We start from the raw sequence: 24212 nt of genomic DNA, 5'->3' as shown, positions 1-24212 counted from the left end.
TATTGTTTATTTACTTCTAAATCATATAACTTCAAATGATTGTAGTAGGTTGCATGCGTGTGTGTGTGTGTGTGTGTGTGTGTGTGCACGCGCGCTTGCATGTTTGTTGTCTTTAAAGTGTGATAAAAGGTTATGTGGGGTTGTGATTTAAATGGCATGTATTGTATCTGCGTTAACTTTGCAGTATACATTATGCCATATATTTTGTATAGTAGGTTTATAAGAATTCAAGTTGCACTTACACCTAGAGGCTAGGGGGAGTGAGACACATTTTACTATCTTACAAGAAACCAAATTGCACTTACACCTAGGGGGAGTGAGACACATTTTACTATCTTACTCGATGAATTATGATGTTGTAAATAATGAAGAAGTGTTGCCTCTCTCTCTCTCTCTCTCTCTCTCTCTCTCTCTCTCTCTCTCTCTCTCTCTCTCTCTCTCACACACACACACACACACACCAAGAAAAGGATAAGGACTCACATGTTGTAAATAATGAAGAAGTTTTCTCTCTCTCTCTCTCTCTCTCTCTCTCTCTCTCTCTCTCTCTCTCACACACACACACACACACACACACACACATTCGTTTTTTTTTTGCTCTCTCTAGGTGGCTAACTATAAAAAGATCATGATAGTTATAAATGTATATTTTGATTATGTTTATGTAGAACATGGTATTAGATATTTTAAAGTTGACCTATGATAATAGTAAATTGTCAGATACGATCTGCTTTGAGGAAATGCTATCAATTGGGGTTTTTTGGGTACCAACCTAGCCCAAAATGGGAAGTTATTGGATTTGATGGATGGGATGATTCCAATCCACACTATATTTATATACTCTTAGACCCCTATAGGCTAGATGAAAATCTCAAGCTCCTCTTAATCAAAGAGGTATTGGGATTACTAGATGGCTTTTACATTATGGGTAGCACATGTAGGAGCTCCGAGGAAAAGCACTTCATTTTTAGGGAAATACTAAAGTGCATTCTGTTAAGGAAATTGATAAAGATAATGTAATAATCTTTAAGATTATTGATGGATGTCTCTTCTCTCTCTCTCTCTCTCTCTCTCTCTCTCTCTCTCTCACACACACACACACACACACACACACACACTCCACACATGTGATATACATATAGTTACTCTTGCCTTTTTATGTGTATTTGGTGTGAAACGTAGCTAGGACAGGGTGAGAAAAATAGAGAGACCATAAGTGTTAATTGTTTTGGTGTCTGTGTGTGATTGTGTAGAGGCAAGCGCAAGGACGATAGCATTAAAGTTGGTGGTTTTGAATACCATTCTCTCTTCAACTCAAGGGTAGTTTCATTGTTGCACTTTTTTGTCTCTATCTATTTGTGTGTTTGGAGTTAATATGTGATGCATAGATAAAGAGTTTTTTTTTAATGTTGATATGCTTGGTTAGAAGAGAGAGAGAGAGAGAGAGAGAGAGAGAGAGAGAGAGAGAGAGAGAAGAGACTGTACATTAAAATACTTTCAAATCTCTTTCTATCTTACAAGTGTTTTAATATTGATGATTTTTATGGCAAATGTTTATGCAATTACGATCTCTGCCATGTCTAATACTTTAGTGTGTGTACATAAATACAATTTATAATATTGATATGCTTGGTTGTCTAAGCCATAAACGTTTCCTTTATTAGACCATTTCCTTTGAGATTGTAGAGAGAGTCCTAGAGAGAGAATATATGGGCCTTAGAGAATATTCAAACTATAGTAGGCTTAGAGAATATACAAACTATAGTAGCCTTAGAATAGCAGAGAAATATTCTTAAAAAGTTAAGAACTTTCTTTATGGTGTTGGCAATACTAGACTTTTAGAGAGACAATTATATGTATTGCTAAGAGTTATCATTGTGTACTTTTTCTATCAATCAACGAGGTATCTACATGTATATAGTGCTAGTATATAGTTGGTTATTAGGGTCATGTTATATGTTGACAAAGATATAAAGAGATGTTTATAGAGCCTTAAGATATTCATTTTGAATTTCACTAAATGGAGATCCAGAATGATAACAAACAACGGCTCCAATGTCGTTGTGGCTGCAAATGATGCTTCCAATGCCTAAGTAGCTTTGTGTACTTTGCCTGAGTTTATGAATGTTCGAGCTGCAAAACACCTTGCTTGGTCAAACACTCCATCTGAACATCCAAACTCCAAACGTCTACAAACTATTGTGGACATATGTGAGCGCACTGAGAAAAACCAGGTTTTTTGCAAGACTACTTAGATGCTCTTTGGGATGAGATCTGTGGAAGTGGAAACCAAAGGAGAGATACTCTAAGAGATGAGTTAACTCATTATCTCTATCGTGTTCTTGACAGTAGTGGTCGCATGGAGGCTAACGAACTAGACACGATCTCTTTCATGGAAAATATATATGTTGAAATTGGGGAACATCTAAGTGGATGTAATAGGGAATATAAAGAGCAAGTTGATTCTTTAAAAGAACAAGTACGTACATTAGGCTTGGAGGTATTAAGTCTAAAGATATCTGTTAATCGACTCAATGCTATTATGACAAAGATGAGCCGTATGTTGGAAACTAGGGTAGTTGCCTAGAGATTTTTGTGATAGTAATGATGTGTTTGCTCAAGGGGAAAATTGTATTACACCTTTCCAGATCTCGCTCTCCATGGTGATATTTATGAATTTTCTATTTTCTTAAATTATTTACATCTGTCTTTCTATTTTTTTCTCTCGCTCTTCTTAGTATTTGTTATTTTGTTTTTCAAAGGAAGTTGAAGATGATTAAGAGCTGCATATACCTAAGTTTGAGCCAAGTTCGTAAGATTTGAATTTTGGATACAGCACGCATGTCTCGTTGTAATTGTTTGCGGACAAGGACTTCATTAGGAAGTGAATGGGGTCTTCTTGGGCCCTTTAATTTGCCCAAGCCTAATCAAGGTGATTAAGGAATAGCCAAATGGGGGGTTGCCATGTGGACTAAAATGTTGGGTTTGTAAGAGAGGTGTAAGAGTGGTCAAAGGGTGCACTTTTTCCCCAAAAAAGAGGGGGAGGCAATTTTACAATTTTCGGACCTCCATAACTTCTACATACAAGCTCCGATTTGAGTGGAGATTATAGATCCGTGATCTACGCATCAAGAGCTTTCCATAGATATGTTACATGATATGGTTTTGCCCGCTAGATTTTAAATTCTATTTTCCCTCCAAAATTCAAATTCGAATAAAGTAGCCGTTTTGAAGCTTCTAATTAGAAAACGTTTCTTCTTAAGAGAAAAGGTTTGACTCCTTAAACTGCCAAATAAAAGGGCCCAAGAAGCCTTCCATTGTGGTCCTAATGTGCATTCGAAAACAAATTGTTGCTAATTTAACAGAGTACTTTAACGAAAATGAAATCGAAACGTTTGGAAGGGTTGAAGATAAGGAGGAGCATAAAGAATCTATGGTAGAATCCACTTAGATTCAAGTAACAGAGCAACTCTCCCAATGCTACGGTACTTCAAGAACCTATCAATGAACATTAGAATGTTCAGGCACATAGAGATATGGCACAAGGCCTGTTTCTTTTGATTTAAATGAGCTACCTATAGATGAGATTGGTTCTATTGATAATCTTCAACCTATTTGTTGTGCTATTGGCGATGTGAAAGGTATTAAATCCCAATGTCACTCTATAAGGCGTGTGTTTTCATTTCCTCATAATGTTAAGCACCCAACAACTGTGCTGGTATGTTCCGGAGAATGTACTCTTCACTCATTTTGAGCCCTTGATTATAAGTGCCATTTTTGTGGTGCACTAATTTGGAAATGTAAGGAATTAAGTAAGCTTGGACAATATGTGGGCAAACACTGTTGTGTAAGTGGGAATATCTCTTACTGCCTTTGGGAAATCCTCCTTCTACATTGGTTTAGTTATTACTTGGTAATGATAATGTAAGTAAGGAATATAGAAAGAATATATGCTCTTATAACAATGCCTTGGCATTTGTTTCACTGGGTGCTTACTTGGATAATTAGTTCACTAGGGGAGGAGAAGTTTTAATTTTTGAATCCATGGTACTACCTATCATTGTGTTGGTTCTATAATACCTGATGAAACATGAGATGTGGCTCCTCAATTTGCCTAATTATATATGTATGATATGGAGCATGAATTGGAGAATAGACTTCATGGAATGCCGTCTTTAAATCATATCGTGCTTCAAAGGTTGCAAACAATGATGTATGAATATAATCCGTACGCTTGTGCACTTCGTACAATGAGAGAATAAATGCTGCAAACAAGTTCACATGTTGATTTGAGAATGGTCTCATCACGTAAGCTCGATCAACCTCCTCAAGGCAATACTTGGTTCTTGCAGTGAGTGAGGCAGCTGCTATCATGCCGGGTCAAGGAGATGATTTTCATGTAGGTCATAGAGATTTTCATGTAGGTCATAGAGATTTTCAAATAAAAAGAATATCTAACTTGCATCATTCATATATGCCTCTATTATATGTTCTTCTGTTTCCTCTGGGAGAGGATGGTTGGCATCTTGGAATTCCACTTCATGGTAGGAATAGACAAGGTTTAAATAAGGAGTCAAAGACTGTAACTCAATAGCAATATTATGCATATAGATTATAGATAAGGGAATATACAAATGTATGCCTTCTACGTGGTGGTCGACTTTTGCAACAATAGATTTTTGATGCAGATAGTAGCATGGAAGAATCAAGATTAGTATGAATACGTAATAACCAGAAAGCATTGCGTGCTGAAGTATACCAAGGGCTTGTAGATATGGTTAATACAAGTGATGGGGTCAATAGGGTCTCTAGAGGCATTGCTATAGATGCGGGATAGTTCTACAATCACATATATTGGGGGGGCTCGATATATGCATCAATTGTATCAGGATTCAATGATAATTGTTAGGAAGATGGGTAAGCGTGACCTCTTTATTGCCTTTACTTGTAATCCTAAGTGGGATGAAATAAGAAATGCTTTATTGTTGGGTTAGACTGCCCAAGATCGACCGGACTTGATAGCATGGGTCTTCTACGAGAAGCATAAGGATATGATGCACTTATTGGCGAAAAAAACATTATTTGGAATGGTGGTGGGATTTGTTTCTATTATTGAATTTCAAAAAAGAGGTTTACCACATGCACATATATTACTGATACTGGAAAGCAGATGTAAACCGACTGAGATTGCTCACTATGATATGCTGGTATGTGCTGAACTTCCAGATAAGGTGATGTTTCTCGAGTTGCACAACATAATTAGTCATTGTTTTCTGAGACTACTATTGTTGATGATGACAGTGGGTATCCAACTTACATGCGGCGAGATGATGATAGTTTCATCTAAGTAAGGGATCATAGGGTGGATAGTTAATGGGTTGTTCCATATAATCATTTTCTCTCTATGAGATACAAAGCGCATATTAACATAAAAGTATGCTCTGCTATTACATCAGTGAAGTATTTGTATAAGTATGTATATAAAGGACATGATAGAGCTACTATATAGTTGCAAGATACACATGGGATTATTGACGAGGTTAGTCAATATCTGGACGCACGGTACGTGTCTACGTCTGAGGCATGTTGTTGCTTATACCAATATGATTTATATGATGAAAAGCCTGATATACAAAGGTTGCATGTTCATCTTTCGATGCAAAATAATGTGATATTCAATGACCATGATGATTTGCGTGATATAATTAGTTGTGACAGAAACCAAAGAACTACTCTCATCGAATGGTTGAGGACCAATGAGTTGCATGTAAATGCAAATAGATTGCTATATGTTGATTTTCCTTGCAAGTGGGTTTGGAATTCAGCTCTTCAATCATGGACTAAATGAAAAAGGGGGAATATGATTGGACATATGTATAATGTTAACTCGAGTGCAGGTGAGCAATACTACTTATGCATGTTACTCATAGTGTGTAAAGGTTATAAATCTTTTGAGGATGTACGAACTATGAGTGGATAATTGTATCCGTGCTTTAAGGCTGCATGTGAAGCCAGAGGAATGTTGGAGAGTGATGAGGAATGGTGTATATGTCTTCAAGAAGCTATATTTCAGAAATCAGGCTTCCAACTACGTCAACTATTCGTCACTATACTGGTTTTTTATGAGCCTATATCCCTCGGACAGCTTTGGAGCAAATCCTACACTGAACTTTCAAATGATTTTTTTCATGGCTTGTAGAGAGCGTGTGCTGATGTTGGTGTTTGTCTTTCTATAGCAAAGAACTAAGCTCTGTTGCACATGCAAGAGCTCACAGCAATATGGCAAACGGCTACATGATTTTGAAGGGTTGCCTATTCCTGATAGACTAAGAGTTACTGTCAACAATGGTTTGCTGATGGAAGAGATGATGTTTGATTTAGTTCAATAGGTTGATTTATCTATATCCATGGAAAGGAGTCTAAATAGTTGTCAATCAAGAGCATTTGATACTATCCTTGAGGTTATTGCTTTGAATAATGGTGGTGTTTTTTTCCTTGATGGACCAGGTGGATAAGGCAAAACATATCTTTATAATACCTTGCTATCTCGATTACGTGGAGAGAATCAAGTTGCTTTGGCATGTGCATCGTCCAGAAGTGCTGCATTGTTACTTTTAAATGGTCGTACAATACACTCACGCTTCAAAATCCCATTGGTTCTCAATGCTTTTAGCACATGTGGTATCAAAGGTAATAGCCCATTGGTTGAGGTGTTGAAGCTTGCAAGGTTGATCATTTGGGAATGAGGCTCCAATGATGCATCGGTATGCCTATCAAGCATTGGACATGACATTAAAATACATTATGCAAAGTGATATTTTGTTTGGTGGAAAAATTATGCTCTTTGGTGGTGACTTCATGCAAATCTTACCAGTTGTGGCAAAGGGGTTGTTAATGCAACGTTGTGCCAGTCATATATTTGGAGATATGTGAATGTTTCAAAGCTCACCCAAAACATGCGGGTCAGACAGAGTGCATATGATTGTACAAAACTAGAATTTGTCAAATGGACGTTACAAATTGGAGATGGCTCTTTAGGCCATATAAACAATCAAGGTAGAGTGGTAATTCCACCACAAATGTTGATCTATGGAAGCTCTCTTTTGAGTTTGGTTGAATGGGTGTACAAAGATGTTCAAAGAGTGGAGGATTATGCATGCTTCTTCAAAGAGACCGTGCTATTCTTGCACCACGAAATCTAGAGGTCGATGAGATCAATGAACTAGTCTTGAGTGCATTACCGGTCCTGAAAGAGAATACCTTAGTGTAGACACTGTTGTTTCATCTGAGAATGATCGAATATTGTATCCAATTAAGTACTTGAATAGTTTGAATTTAGGTGGTAGGTATCCACCTCACTGTTTGCTTCTAAAGATGAATGCTCCTATCATGCTGCTCTGTAATTTGGACCCTCGACGGGGACTTTGCAATGGTACTAGACTGATATGCAAGCAATTTCACTCAAAGGTGATAGAAGAAAAAATTATTATAGATACAAACATTGGAGACATGGTATGTATTCCCAAGATAATATTCATACCAACTATGCTTGAATTGCCTTTTGACATGAGAAGGAGACAATTTTCTTGTGAGGATAGCTTTTGGTATGTCAATAAATAAGTCCCAAGGACAAACGTTGAGTGTGTTGGGACTTTATTTGGCCACACAAGTATTCGCATATGGACAGTTGTATGTTCTATGTTACGTGTTAGATTATCTGATGTAGTGAAAGTCTGTGCAAAGGATACTGCGAAATATAAAAGCAACATAGAAGGTTCAAACAAAGTTTACATAGTCAATGTTGTCTATAAAGAGGTATTGCAAATGGCATGCAGAAGAATGTAAATGTAATCTATAGCTAAAAGGTAGAGAAGGAGCTATTGATACAACAATCTACAAATGGCAGACTACATTCCTAGATATCTCTATATCAATCAAGTAAGCATTTGAAAGGAGAATGCTTGCAAAGATGTGGCATGTGCTATCTATGTTGTCTTTCTATAAGTGTGCATGTTTTCAACATGTGTATTATGGTATGAAAACTAGCTTTTTATGTAGCTTTTGTGTTTTATGTCAATAAAAATAATTATTGATTTTCTTTTTTGTAACAAGGAATATCTTTATTTTTTGGAATCTAGATTATTGTTAGGTTTGTACGGTCGAGATACTCACAACGATAGTTTTGGGCTCCTTGGAATTTACCAGCTACTAAGATTGTGGATCAGCTTCATGTACATGTAATGTTTGTAAACTATGGAAAGCCTAATAAGTTAGATATTTAGTGCATAGGCACTAGACATTACAAAATATTCCGTTTTGATGTCTACAAGCCTGTTGAAACGCCAGTCATCTCAAATGTTGATCCACCGAATGAGTTTTGTAAGGTTTTATCTTTTTGCTTTTTTATCGGCATAAATTAAGTCTTGCAATAGCTAATGTTATTATCTTAAATACGTTTTTGGATAGATGGAGGCAAGGAGTACACAGGCTTCCAAGGAGAGATAATCCAGTCGCCCGAAGATTATTTTAATGCTTACTCAGATGTGTTAAGATTGTCAACACTATATTGGGTTGGAATGTGAGATGTATATTTATGCCAAGTTTGGTGCTTTATTCAAAGAAATGTAAGTGCTTTAGGAGCTTCTACATGGATATATATGGGAAGCATGGTCTGTATATATATAGGTTGGCAAGTTGAGGGCCATGAGGCCCAAAATGGACTTCAAATATAAGGCTTATCTCTACTCACCCCCGAGGACGAGCCTTTTGTTTTTATGTATACAAGAATACTCTTTGCCCGTTAGGGACGAGTCATGCCACTAGGTATAGGTATAGATGTGTGAGTATGTAGATAAGTAAATGTAAGTGTATAGGTACATGTATGCTATGTTTGTACTTATGTATGTCTAGAGATAGATAGATGTTGTTCATATGTATAGGTAGTCTATGTGAGTACTATGTACACATATATGTGCAAATATAGACTCTTTACCTACTTATATATGCATTTACATAAGGATAAGTTAAATATGCATATACATGTATGTATACTTGATTGCTTCTATGCATGGGTACATATGGATGTTGTTATGTGTGTATACACACACACACACACACATATGAATGCATATATATAATGTATGTATGTATGTGAACATATATATTTACAAAAACATAAATGTGTGTATCTGTATGTAGGCATATATGTGTGTGTATGTAAATATATATGGATAGACATTGTAGATGTATGTGTATATGTATATATGTTTATATGTGTGCCAGTTCCTAAAGTATGCATGTATGTGTGTATGTATATGGATCTCTATATTATTTTGTCTCCGCATGTATGCATACACAGAATTGCATGTATATATATTTATATATATGTGTGTATATTTTGGCCAATCAATAGCTTTCGCATAAGCAAAGAGATTTTGTGTGTGTGTATAAACGAGAGAGAGAAAAAGAGAGAGGTATTAACGTCGGTAGAATGCAACACGAGGACATATACGACCAACGGTGAGACTTGAACTCCAGTGGATCATGGCCTACTAAACCTCTCATCATTATGTCCTAGGATAAGTTATCTCTTCACAAAGTTGTCCAACACCACCAACTGCAACTGGGCTATGGTGGGTATAGCATTATTATCGCTCAAGTCTCAGTCCTTTCTTTTCCGCACGAGAGTCTAAAGATGATCTGTAAGATTCCCTCCTATACATTTCTTTGCGATATATCGGATCGATACGGTTTGTCCGCTTCAGACAGAGGTGATGGACGATGCCCACAAAAAGAGAATTGGGCTATGGTGGGTATAGCATTATTATCGCTCAAGTCTCAGTCCTTTCTTTTCCGCACGAGAGTCTAAAGATGATCTGTAAGATTCCCTCCTATACATTTCTTTACGATATATCGGATCGATACGGTTTGTCCGCTTCAGACACAGAGGTGATGGACGATGCCCACAAAAAGAGAATTGGTAGAAGGTGCACTGTGCAGAAGAAAAGCATTTGCTGTGAACTTCCCCTTTTGAACGCCCAAGAAACAACCAGGTATGCTTGGCCACAATCCCCTCATGTGCTCTTCAATATCGGTTCTACATCACAATTTTGGCTTTTGGGCTATTCAAAATTTGCAGAGATAGCCATTAGTACTCAGCATCTGTGCAAAGGTTTTATCGATCTTGTTGGGCCTTTCTGTGGAAATTCTTGCAGAAGTGCTACCCCTCATACACCATTTTGTGCGTATTGAATAAGGGGTATCATCGGGCAATTGTTGGAGAATCATACCCCCTATTGGTATCTGGGTATTTTGTTTTGGCAAAATATACCCCCATATCATGTTGGTTTATGTTTATTTTTCGGCTGATTGTTGGAGATTTTCACTCGCTATTGTGTCTACGAGTACAGAATGGTCATTCTGCAGGTGGAGGCGACCAGCGGTAGCTGAGAGCCCCCCTGCAGAATCGCCAGAATTCTGGGCTATCACAGAAGGCGCAGGAAATGGCCATTGGGAGCCTGAAAAGCGGGCACTTGATACGCTGTTTTTGGGGAATGCGACTGGACACGAGAGCATATTTCTGTGGGATCCCCTAGCTGAGTGACACCTGATATCCGTGATAGTTTTGGGTATTGTTGGGCACCTTTGTGGCAGTTTTTGCATGATTACTTGTCTCCCAGTCCACCAAAATAATTTACACTTCATACTTTTAGCTTCTATGTATGAGATGGCAACATTGAGTTGTTCTACAGCTAGAATGAAAGTCCATTTTCACATGCATAGTCAATAGTAAGGTACATTTAATGCATAATTACAGCTAATGTAAGCTATATTCACATCCATATTCATATTATGTAAACATGCATGGTCATTTTAAGCTACATTCACATGCAAAGTTAGTAAGCTACATTCAAGTGCATGGTTATCTGTATAGTTAGTAGTAAAAGATAACGGATGCATAAAGTGATGATTCTGATAACTGATCAAGATGATGAATTTTCAGATTCATTCAAATTTAGTGCCATTTTTGCAAACAATCCCGAGGAAAATTTATGCATTTTTATCATTTCCACCATTATGGAAAGATTATCTTCAATGTGGATGGATTCTGCTGCCAAATATTCACAACTGTTTAGTTCAAAGGATGAAGAGCTAAGCCGGAGTGACTTTCCTCCTGGATTTCGATTTGGGGTCGCAACAGCTGCGTACCAAGTCAGTTCCTTTTTGTCGATATTTTTAAATCAAGACTTATTTAATCAGTCATGCTTAGCATTTAAAGCTTAACAACATTCAATTATTTATTGATCCCATAGATTGAGGGAGCAGCCTTTGAAGCTGGAAGAGGATTGAGTATTTGGGACGAGTTTTCACACACTCCAGGTGATTGCTCACCATTTCAGATCAATGTCTGTGGCAGATTTCTACTAAGAAAGCTTGAGTGAAAACATCAAACTGCACTTGTATCAGAAGTAATCAAATTTCTAAATGTTAAATCACGCATGGGAGTTTATCTGCTCTCTTCATTGTACATGTGTGTAGTTGAAAGTGAAAATTTGTTAAAATCCAGCTGAAACCGAAGAAGAGGCTTTCTAGAAAGTGGTGTGTTTTTTCATATGGGCCATCTCCTTGCATGTGTCTAGAAAACCCAGCCTGTGTCAACAAGTTGGGCATCATCTTTCTTGTGCTTCTTGAGGTTGAGTTAGCAGCTTCATCTTCAGCTTCTTTCTTCTCGTTGGGAAGTCACTTCCGACACTCAGTGATGTAGTGTCCAGCCTTGTGGCAGTAGTGATGTTTCCCTTTCTTCTTCTTGGATGTTTCACTTTGTGATCCAGAATCCACCTTGCCTTTAGCGAGAAAAGCATGTTCTTCCCCTCGATAATTATTGTTCTTCCTCGTCTGCTCGTCTTAAAGAAGTAATCCAATCAACTCAACAAAAGATAAAAGGGTTTGCACAACTTCTCATGGACAGGTTGATGGATGTATGAAAACTGAGATAGGAGTCAGGCAAGGAGTTGAGGGTAGTGGTTACAAGCTGCATATCCTCTATGATTTCATCAATGTTGAGGAGCTGTTCTTTGAGATCCTTCACTTTTGTTAGGTGATCTGCTATTGAATCTCCCTCATTCATCTTGAGGTTATCCAACTCCCGCTTTCAAGAAAAGAACTCTGGCTTCATTACGGGTTTGGTACATGGCTTCATAGACCTCCCATGCGGCTTTGGATGTCCCGCATGACCGGATGTGGGGTATGATGGATCTTTTTACTGAAAAGGGCAATTACTGATATGGCTTGGGCATCACGAGAATCACACCTTCTTTGATCTAGAGTAGGTGCCTGTGGACCAGCTGCTGCAACCACTCGAATAATAGTCCTAGGTTTTGCGAATGGTTCTGCCGAAGGAGGATGTGGTTCATCACTAGAGACAATTTTCCATAACCCCTTGGCTAACAAAATGCTTTTGATCGTAAAGCTCCACAAAGAATAGTTTGACCCATCCAGGCTATCTTTGTGGAAAGAAAGCCCAACACATCTTGACCCCTTTGTGCCATAATCCCCACACAACTTGATCTCTCATACCTTGGGCAAAAACAAAACTAGAGAGCTGCTCCCCCCTTGACCAGAGACTCTGTACCCCCAAATGATGGTAAGAGAATACGAGAATGTGTTAAAACACAGGGATTTGAACTGAAGTTAGATGCAGTTGCAGAAATACACTAAGAACATGACGTGTATTTGAATGAGCTGAACTACGGGAAGTGAACAAGAAATGTTCTGGGATTGTGATGCTCACACTTCACTGACTTTCTCCTTATAAACAAGAATCCCCAAAAATACAGCAGACAATCCTTTTGATTTCACCAAAAACTGATAAATGCAGGTCAAAGAAACATCAAGATGATTTACCTCTGTAAAACCTGATGATGGTGTGTACTGATATTCCTCTATTCTCTTCTTTATGCTCCCCACAAAGCCTTTGAAACATTGAATACCTTGTGGTTGTATGTAGGCGTCAGAAAGTGCAGACCTCCAAGCAGCAGAAGCAGCGTCCTACCAGCAGGTCTCCAGGCAGCAGCACCTATGAAATAGCTCTCTGAACAGCGGCCCCTTGCTCTTCAGATGGCTGGTGCAGACTGACGTATAGCTGCTGATAGAATGATAGGCAATCTGCCTGTCACAGTCCCCAAAAGCAGCGAGTGAAACAGACCAGCAGGTAGTCAGGAGAGTCGCTCTCTAGAAAGGTGGCAGACATGTGGCCAGCTTGCCTGAGGCAGACGGAGTTGGGCGGTGCCGCTGGAGTAGGCGGCCCCCCTGCACTTGCGCCACCCTGGGTGTTGGTGGAGGCGGTGGAAAGGGGTGGCGCTGCCCGAACTAGCGGACCCTCTCTGCTAGTGCCACCCCCACCCGAAGTGGCAGGGGAAGGTGGTGGAACTGGCAGCTCTGGGCTTTGAAGCAACCGTGACTGGCTTTGGGCAACGGCACGCTTGGCTCTGAGGTAGCGGCAGCAGCTCTGAACCAGCAGGAATGGTGGCGCTTGGCACTCCTCAGGTGCAGGCCCCGTAGAGAGAGAGAGAGAGAGAGAGAGAGAGAGAGAGAGAGGATGATGACCAGCAGCACAGGGATGGGATTAAGGGAGATTAATCAACACGTGAAGTTGGGAAAGCACAATTTCTATTTAAGTATAATCCTCCTTTTATTACAAGAGATGGCCTTTGGCCCATATAGTAATAATGACACATGTATGTAAAGGTTATAGCAAGTAAATGCTCTCATGCCACGTGTACATCTAGGTGTGCACTTATGTGTACCTATACTAATCTAAGTGCTATATGTGCTAGACTAATGTTTACAACCATTCATTAAACCTAACACCTAAAGTGCTAGGCTTCATTATGGTTGAGTCTGCCTTGTATCTCCGGAGCTCTGATAGAAACTCAGTACACAGACCTTTGTATGAATGTATGTTGTGTGTGCGTGTGGGGGGTGTGTGTGTGGGAGCATATATTGATACCAAGTTCTACACCCACTATTGGGCACTGATGATGTTAGTGGGGATGTCGTAGTATCTAGTCCATACTATGCATGATGGAGTTGATGGTTTATTGTCTTGTGGATGACTACCATGAGGTTATAAATTGCACTTTCTTATAGGGTGAATTTGGGCATGTTCCTGGATTCATCTAGGTATATCTTTATGTTGTATTAGCGGACATGCAAATTTCACATTGTGAAGTTTTCATATTGATACCAAGTCCTACACCCACTATTGGGCACTGATGACGTTAGTGGGGATGTTGTAGTATCTAGTCCATACTATGGATGATGGAGTTGATGGTTTATTGTCTTGTGGATGACTACCACGAGGTTATAAATTACACTTTCTTATAAGGTGAATTTGGGCATGTTCCTGGATTCATCTAGGTATATATATATACCTAAAGTGCCTAGCACTTATTTATGTGCACTATCCCTAATATATTATGTGATGTTATGTGCACATTACACCACTATTTTTCCTAACAGCGGGCTGGGCATTGGGGTGGCTGTTGAGACTGCCTTTTTGGCTGACAACATTGCTTCACCAAATGTCCTATCTTGCAAGACCATTGTTGCAATGAAAGTGTGAAGAGAGAAGGATGCAGATTGGAAGACTTGCAGCACCCACAATTCATCACAAGTATCCTACTCTAACTTGTATTTATGCAGATAATAATGTTTTAATGCACAAAGATTGATCAAACTCTGCTAATCTTAACCCAAGTTGTAGTAAACCAGCTGGTCCTGTGCAAATGCTGGTTGCAGATGTGCTTCCTGCTTCTTCCAATCGTCTTAAGATAGCTTTCTGAAGAGGAGGGCTTGCAGATTACTTGATGCTAAGTGAGGAGGCCAGGGAGTCTATCTATAGGGGCCCTTGAGGACTGGTCTGTAGAACTGCTGCCCGACTAGGCCTACCTGACCTGGTGCCCTGCCTGAGTGGCACAACCAGTGTGCTCACACCTGACCTACCTGGCCGTCCACGGGGCTGCCCAGCTGGTCTATCCTGTGTAGGTGGGTGACACATCTGGTAACAAGCAGAACACTCTGGGGTGCACCCATCAAAGAAAAGTGGAATGATCATGACTAGGGATCCAAAGTTCCCGAAAACTAGCTCTAGAATGGGGTAGATGAGCCTGAGTGATGTAATACTGTCTATGTATGCCAAGGTTGGTACAACATTCCTGGGAAATAATCTGATGTGGTGAAGATCAAGGAGAAGATTGTGCTGCTGTGTTGGGAAGCACGTTGAGACCAAGAATGTGGCTTGGAGAGCGGTGAGTCAATATTGAACGAAAGCTATTCTATCACGAGGCAAAATAGGCAGTGGAGCCATGCAGCTCTGCTGTAGATGCTGTCAGAATACGCAGCGGAGATGATGACCAGATCTGGGAACACAAGAGCAAAAACGCATGCAGAAAAACAGCACAAGAGAGAGAGAGATGTAGGCCTGTAACTCTGCTCTGATATACACAAGAAGATCCCGAATATGATACAAAGGTAGTGGGGAGCATGGGGCATATTTATATGCCCCATAGATGCAGTCGGCCTGTGCTAGAGGCTCTCCACGACTGCATAAAACAGTCGGCCAGCAGTAGTAGCCTCCACGACTGAAGGACCAAGTCGGCCAGCCACCAGCACCTACACGACTGTGTAAAACAGGTCGGCCAGCCATGGGGTGCAGTCGGCCAGCACCATAGGCTTCTGCCAACCATCTGGCATCCATCCACACCACGGAAAAATGGAAAAAAATAGGGGAAAAATGCGGGGAGTAAGGAAAAATGATAAAACACCTCATAAGGGCGAGCACACCCACAACAAAGGCCCTGGTGTATAAATCTAGACAGGAGATGACTTCTAACACCCCCTCTCAGCTCCCGGCTGTGTAACCAACCACAGGGAGCTGGGGTGCCGCCTGAGCAAATCCTGAGAGAGCGACTTCGTGAAGAGGTCCACCGTACTGTCCTTCGTCGAACAGAACTCTAGCAGGATGTCATCAGCAACGATCTGTTCACGAACAAAGTGCCTTTGGATGACCATGGGTTCCTCTAGTGGAAGCCCAAACCTGCAATGCAACCTCTGCATCCTCACCGCCTCACAAGCAGCATCACAAACAGCCCGGTACTCTGCCTCTGTTCTCGACAAGGCAAAAGATGACTGTCTCCAACTACTGCTCCAACAACATGCTCCTGGGCCTGAAGTAGAGCTCCTCGTGTTAGGATCTCCTCCCCAAACTGAGTCACTCCAACCGTGGAGTCGGACTCCATCCAACAATCCCCCTCCTGTGTATACAAGAGTCCATGATCCTTCGCATGCCGCAGAAATCACAGGAAACGCAATCCTGCCTCCCAAAGAGTCATCTGCAACCATGAGCTCAACTGCCTCATCAGGAAGCTCCCGTCCAATCTGGTGTCCATCAACCAGATCAATGAACCATTCTGCTTCTGAGTCAAAGAGGCATCACACTGCTCACAAGGATCAACACCTGTTACGGTGCAAAAACAAGTCCTGGAAACCTTATGAAGACCACGGAAGGCCTTCTGAAACCTGTCAACCACCCCCTCTGAATCCGGAACCACAAAGCATGGAGTATGCACCTCCTTCTGCAAGTAATCAACTGCCACCTGCCTGGCTTTCCGAAAGGTCCCCGTGGAAAGAACATCCTCATCTACTGGAGATTCTTTGTCCCGAACACGACGAGACATCAAAGCATAAGTGACCTGTTCAGTTTCCTCTAACTCACGAACACAAGAACCACCAACATCAGTACTGGAAAGTTCCTGCCAACCGCTGCCATCTACTGGTAAGCTATCGGTCTCGAAAAGCCTGCACCTGCAGCGTATCCACACACAAGTGGCCATTACCAGACTGCCACTCATCACAAACCTGAGGACCTGGGAGAGAGAGTGCTGAAAGCTTGTAAACTCCATTGTCCACTCCACCTTCCCAAACCACTTGGCCTGTTGCTTTGTCCCGGAGAGCAACAAAATGCTCATCAAACTCCACCCGTACGCTAGTCTTGCAAACCTGATGCATTGACAACAGATGAAAACCAAGTGCCGAAACATACGACACCTGGGAGGAATGCTTCCCCCCTTTGCCATTGGGAACTATCTCCATCCTGCCCTCACTATGAACTGGGATAGTGGACGTATCCCCAGTAAGAATGTGACCAAAAAGCCTGCAGAGATCTTGTAAACCGGAACGGGAAGGAGTCATGTGCCTGGAAGCACCACTATCGAGAATCCACTCCCGAGTATCCGTTGCGGAGAGTCCTCCAATCTCCTCCCTGCCTGAAGAAAATGAAGCATCGGTGTCCATCACCTCCAGGTGCACAAAAGCCGGAGTCTTCATGATTGCGCTGAGGAGTCTTCACCCTTCTCGGTCTTCCGCTTGGGACACTGCCTCCAATAGTGGCCTTTCTCGCCACAATCATTACAGGTCCTCTCTGCCTTCAGTTTCTCGCGGTCAGCGTCGGACTTCTTCTCAGAAGACTTCTCCGATGAAGCCTTCCCTTTGCCCGAGTGACGGCCTTTCGACTGTTGGCCAGTTAAGGCCTCCAAACCTCCACCCTGAGGAGGGTTCGTGAATCGTTCCTCCTGGTCCAGGACCATGGGCACAAGCTCCTCCCACGCGATGGTGCTGAGCCTGCCACACTGGTAATCAAAGACGAGTAAAATGCTGAGTACGAAGAGGGCAAGTGTGACAGCAACGTTATGGCCATGTCCTCTGACGATATCTCCTTCCAAGCCTGAAGAACTTCCTGCTGAAGAGCCTGCAGCTTGTTAATATGCTCCCGCATCGTCGACGACTTTGCAGGGTTCATAACCCGCATCTGTACTTCCAAGGAAATCCTCTTCATGGGCGATACCCTGTTGTAAAGAGAGGCCAAATGCTGCCATATACCTGTGGCCAACGTCATGTGCTTTACATGATTGATTACCTGCGGTGTGCAGTTGAGAAAGATAAACGAACGGACCGTGGCGTTGACACGATCCCACATCTGTGTCTGAGCCTCCCGGTCCTTTCGGGTTGACGGTAACTCCCCTTCCTCAACTTCCGGCCGTGGAACCCCAACAACGACGAAATCGGCGAGGTTGTAAGACTCCAGAACAGATTCCATCATAACCTTCCATATGCCGTAGTTACTCCCGTCCAACTGACGGTCCATCGGGAACGTGGGGAGTGTCGGGATCTTCACATGCCTCTCGGCCATCTCAAACAGATCTGCCATTGCGGGGATGTACTCTGAAAAGGGTGGCTGGGTGGGAACAAAGAAGAACTAACACCTGCAAGTGGCTGTCCAACAATCAGCCCGCCTTCCTCTTGCACCTTCTCTTCCCAATCAGCCCAAAACAGTCCAGCAATCAGCCACAAAACAGTCCCCCTCTTGCTCACACAAATCCCAAGAACTATCTAGAGCCTAGGGCTCTGATACCATGTCAGAATACGCAGCGGAGATGATGACCAGATCTGGGAACACGAGCAAAAACGCATGCAGAAAAACAGCACAAGAGAGAGAGAGAGATGTAGGCGTGTAACTCTGCTCTGATATACACAAGAAGATCCCGAATATGATACAAAGGTAGTGGGGAGCATGGGGCATATTTATATGCCCCATAGATGTAGTCGGCCTGTGCTAGAGGCTCTCCACGACTGCATAAAGCAGTCGGCCAGCAGTAGTAGCCTCCACGACTGAAGGACCAAGTCAGCCAGCCACCAGCACCTACACGACTGTGTAAAACAGGTCGGCCAGCCATGGGGTGCAGTCGGCCAGCACCATAGGCTCCTGCCAACCATCTGGCATCCATCCACACCACGGAAAAATGGGAAAAAATAGGGGAAAAATGCGGGGAGTGAGGAAAAATGCTAAAACACCTCATAAGGGCGGGCACACCCACAACAAAGGCCCTGGTGTATAAATCTAGACAGGAGATGACTTCTAACAGATGCTGCTAGCCATCTTCATAGATTTGATTTCAACTTGAAATTTTGAAAATAGCCCTCGTCTAGGAGCTCAATGCCAGTGATGGCAGATGCATCCCTGCTCGCCTAGTAGGCTGGCCTGCAGGTTTCCTGAGAGATGGCCCCGGGCTGGTCTACTACCTCGGACTCCATCAAAAGAGAGTAATGGACTCTAAAATCGACCTGAGATTTTTCCACTGATGAATTGCCTTTGATGGATGGTAGTCAAAGCAGCTGCATGGAGTCCTGGGGATGATAATTAAATAAGTGTATGCTTTAAAGGTCACATACCACTGCTTTGCACCAAAAAGAGAAGAAGAAAATATTACAAAAGAAGAGAGGATAGGATTGAAAAAAATATCGGCCCTCTCAGCTGGAGAAAATAGAAGAGATCAAGGTTGCGGGTGGGTTGTGCACAAAGCACATTAGTGGAGGTGGGGGAGACAAGGAGGGCAAGGGATGCATGGACTGGAGCAGGTGGGGAGCTGCATGTGTTGTAATAGTAGAGGGGGAAGCACACAATGGGTGGGTGTGGAGCATGGTCATTGTTAAATGTGTTTCAATTCTAGACCATATTTAGTTTTGCCTCTATAGCATTTTAATATTGTTATTTTCCTCTCCAACATAGTCCTTCATAAATCATGTTTTCAACTCAATACAAAAATAATTTGCTTTAGTAATGGAAGTCTAGTTGCAAGACAAAATGTCATGTTATGGTTTGGTTTTTAGTGCAGGAAAAATTTATGATGGGAGTACAGGAGATGTGGCATGCAATCATTATCATCTTTATAAGGCGCGGCTAAGAAAAATTAATCATTCTTGATTGCGTAAAGCATCAGTTCCTAGCTGAGTACTTTTAAACCTTGAAAAGAGCATTGGTGTTTTATTTTGGTTGACCAAGATTTTTTTTTTTGGGGTTGACAGCACGACATTCATTTAATAAAACAGCTGGGTGTGGATGCATATCGTTTTTCCATCTCATGGTCACGCATTTTTCCAGGTCAGCTCTAAATGTGAACCATCAAAATTAACATCTCTAATTTGAAGCAAGCAAAACATCTTATTGTGAAATTCATGGTGAAAATACTCTAGGATAGTAGCAAAGAGGCTCTTACCTTACCCTTTGCTTTCCTTCTCTTGAAGATGGCACTCAGGAACTAAATCCAGAAGGTGTATCATTCTACAACAGTGTGATCGATCACCTACTCCAAGCTGGTAGAGCATCATACTTTTCACCCATTTTCTCTTGAAGTTGAAGTGAATGCTTAGTTATTCTTAAGGTACAGCTTCTGAACACTTGTTTTTTAAATGGTTTCTTTTACATTGTGAACTGCCTCAATTATAAGCAGTGTAAGCTTTTGTTAACTAAAGCAGGTCACATTTCCTGCAGCAATATCCCAAGGCTCTTAACAAAGCACCCTATAATTAAAAGTATGTTTTATCCCAAGGCTCTTGGCATATAAATCTGTGTTGTCGTCGTGCCCAATGTTCTTGGCATATAAATCTGTGTTGTCATGCCCAAGGCTCTTGCCAAATAAATATAAAATTCAAATTATGCTCTCGCATATAGAGCAGTCCCTTGCATCTGCATACTTTTAAGAAAAACAAGCTAAAAAATGGAGGGTTAAATACATTATTACTGGCAAAATCATATTGAAATATGGTATCACTATCAATGCCATGATGGCTACTGGCAAAGATATAGTCAAGGAAGTGCAAGTCGCTTATCGAGGGATATTTTAACACTACTAGTAGTGTCAGCGCCTAGCCTCTCAAATGTTCTAGACAGGTTTGGGTGCCTACTCCCAAGTTGCCTTGTCATACAGAAATATGTTTCGCTATGGAGAAGTACAAGTTTTTTGCCCGATGCAAGAGAGTAGGTTGAGTTTTGGCTTTTGCAAAACATCCTTCTTGTTACGTTTTCTTTTCATGGAAAGTTTTTTACTGCGACACCCAGGCCACCCACGTGAGACAGCCCAGGTCATGCAAGTCCTTGTTACGTTTTCTTTTAATGGAAAGTTTTTTACTGTGACACCCAGGCCACCCACGTGAGACCGCCCAGATCATGCAAGTCCCGTCGGGCAGATAGAGCAGGTCGGGTAGAGCTGCAGCAGGCTGACCCCCTTTCAGCAGGCCGACTAGCTCCCTCAGGGCCCTATTAATGAGTGCCCCAGACCTCATTCAAAGCTGCCCTTCACCAGAGCACAGGCGACTGGAAGAAGTGAGGAGATCTGGCTGCCAGCATTTGCATCTGGCCATTGAAGTTCTTCGGCAACTTGGGCTGGGATCAGCAGAATTGATCATGCTTGTACTCCAGAACAATTACTGTATGTGATTGTGTTTCTGAGTCTTCCGCTGCCCATAGCACACAAGTAATCTTGCGGGGGGATTCTAGTAAGCATGGGTGTTCCAGTACAAAAACCTCTTGCTCAAGAGACTTGAAAGGGTGCAAACTATTCTTTACTTTGACACCTCACAGGCCGTTATTTAATTACTTGCTTGTTTGTGAGCTCTGTTGTGCCCTTCCATACAGGTATCGAACCATATGCAACTTTATACCATTGGGATTTGCCCCTACCTCTTGAGAACAATGTTAATGTCAAAGGGTGGCGCACAAAGGAAATTGTGTAAGCGTTTTCTTATCATACATGTATTTGCAATTCCGTTGATTTACAACCTTCATACAGATCTTGTCTGTTGATCAAAGCTTTGATTCTCTCAGGCTGATATTTCCTTCAGGAAACACTTTGCACATTATGCAGAGACCTGCTTCAAGCTGTTTGGAGACAGAGTGAAGAGTTGGGTAACCTTCAATGAAATCAGAACCTTTGCAGTAGAGGGTTATGGAAATGGAACTAAAGCACCCGGAAGGTGTTCAATCTCTGGCGTAAGCAAGGCACAGCGGAATGTGGGAGATTCTAGCACTGAGCCATATGAAGTGGCACATAATGCGCTACTTGCACATGCTGCGGCCGTACAAATTTACAGAAAAAATTTCCAGGTTATTTCCCACCTCGCTAGGATAGTGTAGTGTAGCTTTTACACCAAAAGAGCATCATTTCATACAGCTTAAGCTAGCTAATGCAGGCCCAGCAAAAAGGTAGAATTGGGATGGTGGTCGATGGTAGGTGGTATGAGCCTTACACTGACACAAGACAAGACATAGATGCAGCGCAAAGATGTGTTGAATTTGACATAGCATGGTAAAGCTCTTACTCTTCTTGAAATGACACATTTACAACAAAGCTTTAACAGAAAATTTTGATTGTTGAAACTTCACCAAAAAACTCCTGACAAAGGAAGACTTTGCTACAGGATTTTAGATCCTCTCTTTGGTTTGGATTATCCAGAATCAATGAGAAAGGGAGCAGGAAGTCGCCTTCCAAGTTTCACTGACGAGGAGCGTAAAAACCTACAGGGAAGTGTAGACTTCATTGGTTATAACTACTACACGGCTAACTATGCTAAGAACTCAGAGGCTGATCCTGATCCTGGTCAGAGGTGGCATGAAACTGATCGAATGGCTACCACGGAGTGTATGTAGAATGGCATTATGTATTTATGTATAACAAAAGATAGGGCAGCAGAGTGTGTGCGCGCTGGTGTGTTAATATACTTAAATGGAAGACCTCAAACCAACACTTTTCTCATGGTATCTTTCTTGCAGATTCAGATCCTGATGGAAAGCTTATAGGAGAGCGCCTTGTAGGTGATTGAATGTCAAGGAGGAGTGGGAGGATCTCTCTTGATTGCACTTTTTTAATGAAACATAAAGCAAAATAAAATTGGAAGTAATGTTGGTGTTTTTTCTAATCACTGCAGGGTCCACCTGATCTCGGTTGGGTTTACAACTGTCCATGGGCGCTGCCCAAAATGTTAGCATGGATAGAGAAGCGGTATGGCAAGGAACATATTGCAAAAATGCCGATCCTTATAACCGAGAATGGTACATCACATAGGTTTTATGTACTTTTCTATGTTCAACTTTATCGATCTTATGCTATTTTGATGTTGTGGTAACATGTCATTACAAATGATTATAGGTACAATGGATATGGAGTGGAGCTTACCTTTTGACGTTGCTTGCAATGATTGGAAGCGAATAGAATACCTGAAAGCCACACTCCAACACCTGGCAAACTTCATAAAGTCATCACTTGATTCTCTTTATCAGTATCCTCAATCCAAATGCAGGTGTGCAGTTAGTGATCATGTGGCGTCTAACTTAAGGGATTGTTCCTTTTTTTGTGTGTGTTAGGGAACACGACTACAATGTGCAAGGGTATTTTGCTTGGTCTCTTATGGACAATTTCGAATGGAATTCTGGGTTGGCATGTCGGTTTGGTCTTTATTATGTGGATTTTGCGGATAAGGAAAGACGCTATTCTAAAAGGTCAGCGGAATGGTATCATAATTTTCTTGTGAAAAATTCATCATCACTATCGAAGGTGGTGAAATCCCGCGATTGTCAATCCTGCTACTGGCTAGGACTTGGAGTGCTAATCCAGCTTTGCAAAAGCTCTTGGCTGTTTCAAACTGCTCTTGATAACTGCAGTAGAAAGTAGAGATTATACACTGGCAAAGTTGATATGAGGTCAGATGCATTCCAGAAGCCGAACTTAAAACTACTAAACAGGACATAGAAAAGCTGGTTCCAAGTACTGGGTGATTTCAGGTTTTAGAATCCAAGAACTTAATAAAGAACAATCATAACTGTAGGTATTTCAATGAACTACATAGTGAGTGTGAAGATCATTATATGACACATTTAAAGCCCATCAGGTGTGAGGTTTGCCCCTGCCTTTGTGTGTAACCTTCACAACATCAAACCTATGCCATATGCCCTTTCGAGGCTTTGATTTTAATGCATTGCTCTTCAGTGCCTTGTTCAAAATGTAAAGTCTCTAAAGGCAAAACGTGTGCGGGAGAGTGGACAGATTCAGAGACACACGTCAAACTCAAGCATTACCTTAAAAACCTTCAAAATAGTCCTGACAAACACTTGTGCTCATTGTACTCATGGAGTGCGTTGATTGGCTGAAGAAGTCGTCCCCTTGGATTATTGTTCTACAATTATCAACTACGTGCATGCAGATCAAGAATGTATGCCCAAGGTGGTGATAAACAAACGAAATTCTCATGGGGCTTGCCTCCAATTTTGAGATTGAGAGAATTGTATTAACGATCTCAAAAGAACCAATGGGTCTATGAGACCA

The 24212-nt window shown here is 41.5% G+C and overlaps 1 protein-coding gene across 6 annotated transcripts; it reads left to right on the top strand.

Moving 5' to 3' along the window:
- Positions 1-9923: 9923 nt before the first annotated feature.
- LOC147623752 (beta-glucosidase 25-like) lies at positions 9924-23890 on the top strand. Of its 6 annotated transcripts, none has more exons than XM_086820356.1 (15): positions 9924-10052; positions 11003-11211; positions 11313-11379; positions 19731-19789; positions 19921-19996; positions 20140-20211; positions 20371-20427; positions 21530-21623; positions 21736-21997; positions 22084-22199; positions 22312-22532; positions 22664-22701; positions 22819-22942; positions 23040-23145; positions 23255-23890. In XM_086820356.1, exons 2-15 carry the CDS (start codon positions 11077-11079, stop codon positions 23559-23561), a joined length of 1734 nt encoding a protein of 577 aa, XP_086676482.1. In that variant the 5' UTR covers positions 9924-10052; positions 11003-11076; the 3' UTR covers positions 23562-23890. The 6 variants fall into 6 exon arrangements, with proteins under 6 accessions (XP_086676482.1, XP_086676484.1, XP_086676479.1 ...); XM_086820357.1 differs by lacking the exon at positions 9924-10052 and adding an exon at positions 10305-10628; XM_086820358.1 differs by lacking the exon at positions 20371-20427.
- Positions 23891-24212: the final 322 nt, after the last annotated feature.

Source organism: Cibotium barometz, chromosome 26, assembly GCF_041138505.1.
Source record: "Cibotium barometz isolate CiBa-2024 chromosome 26, ASM4113850v1, whole genome shotgun sequence".
NCBI classification, from domain to species: Eukaryota; Viridiplantae; Streptophyta; class Polypodiopsida; order Cyatheales; family Cibotiaceae; genus Cibotium; species Cibotium barometz.
The sequence above is the reverse complement of the archived record's forward strand: the minus strand, read 5'-3'. Positions and strand labels throughout refer to the sequence as shown.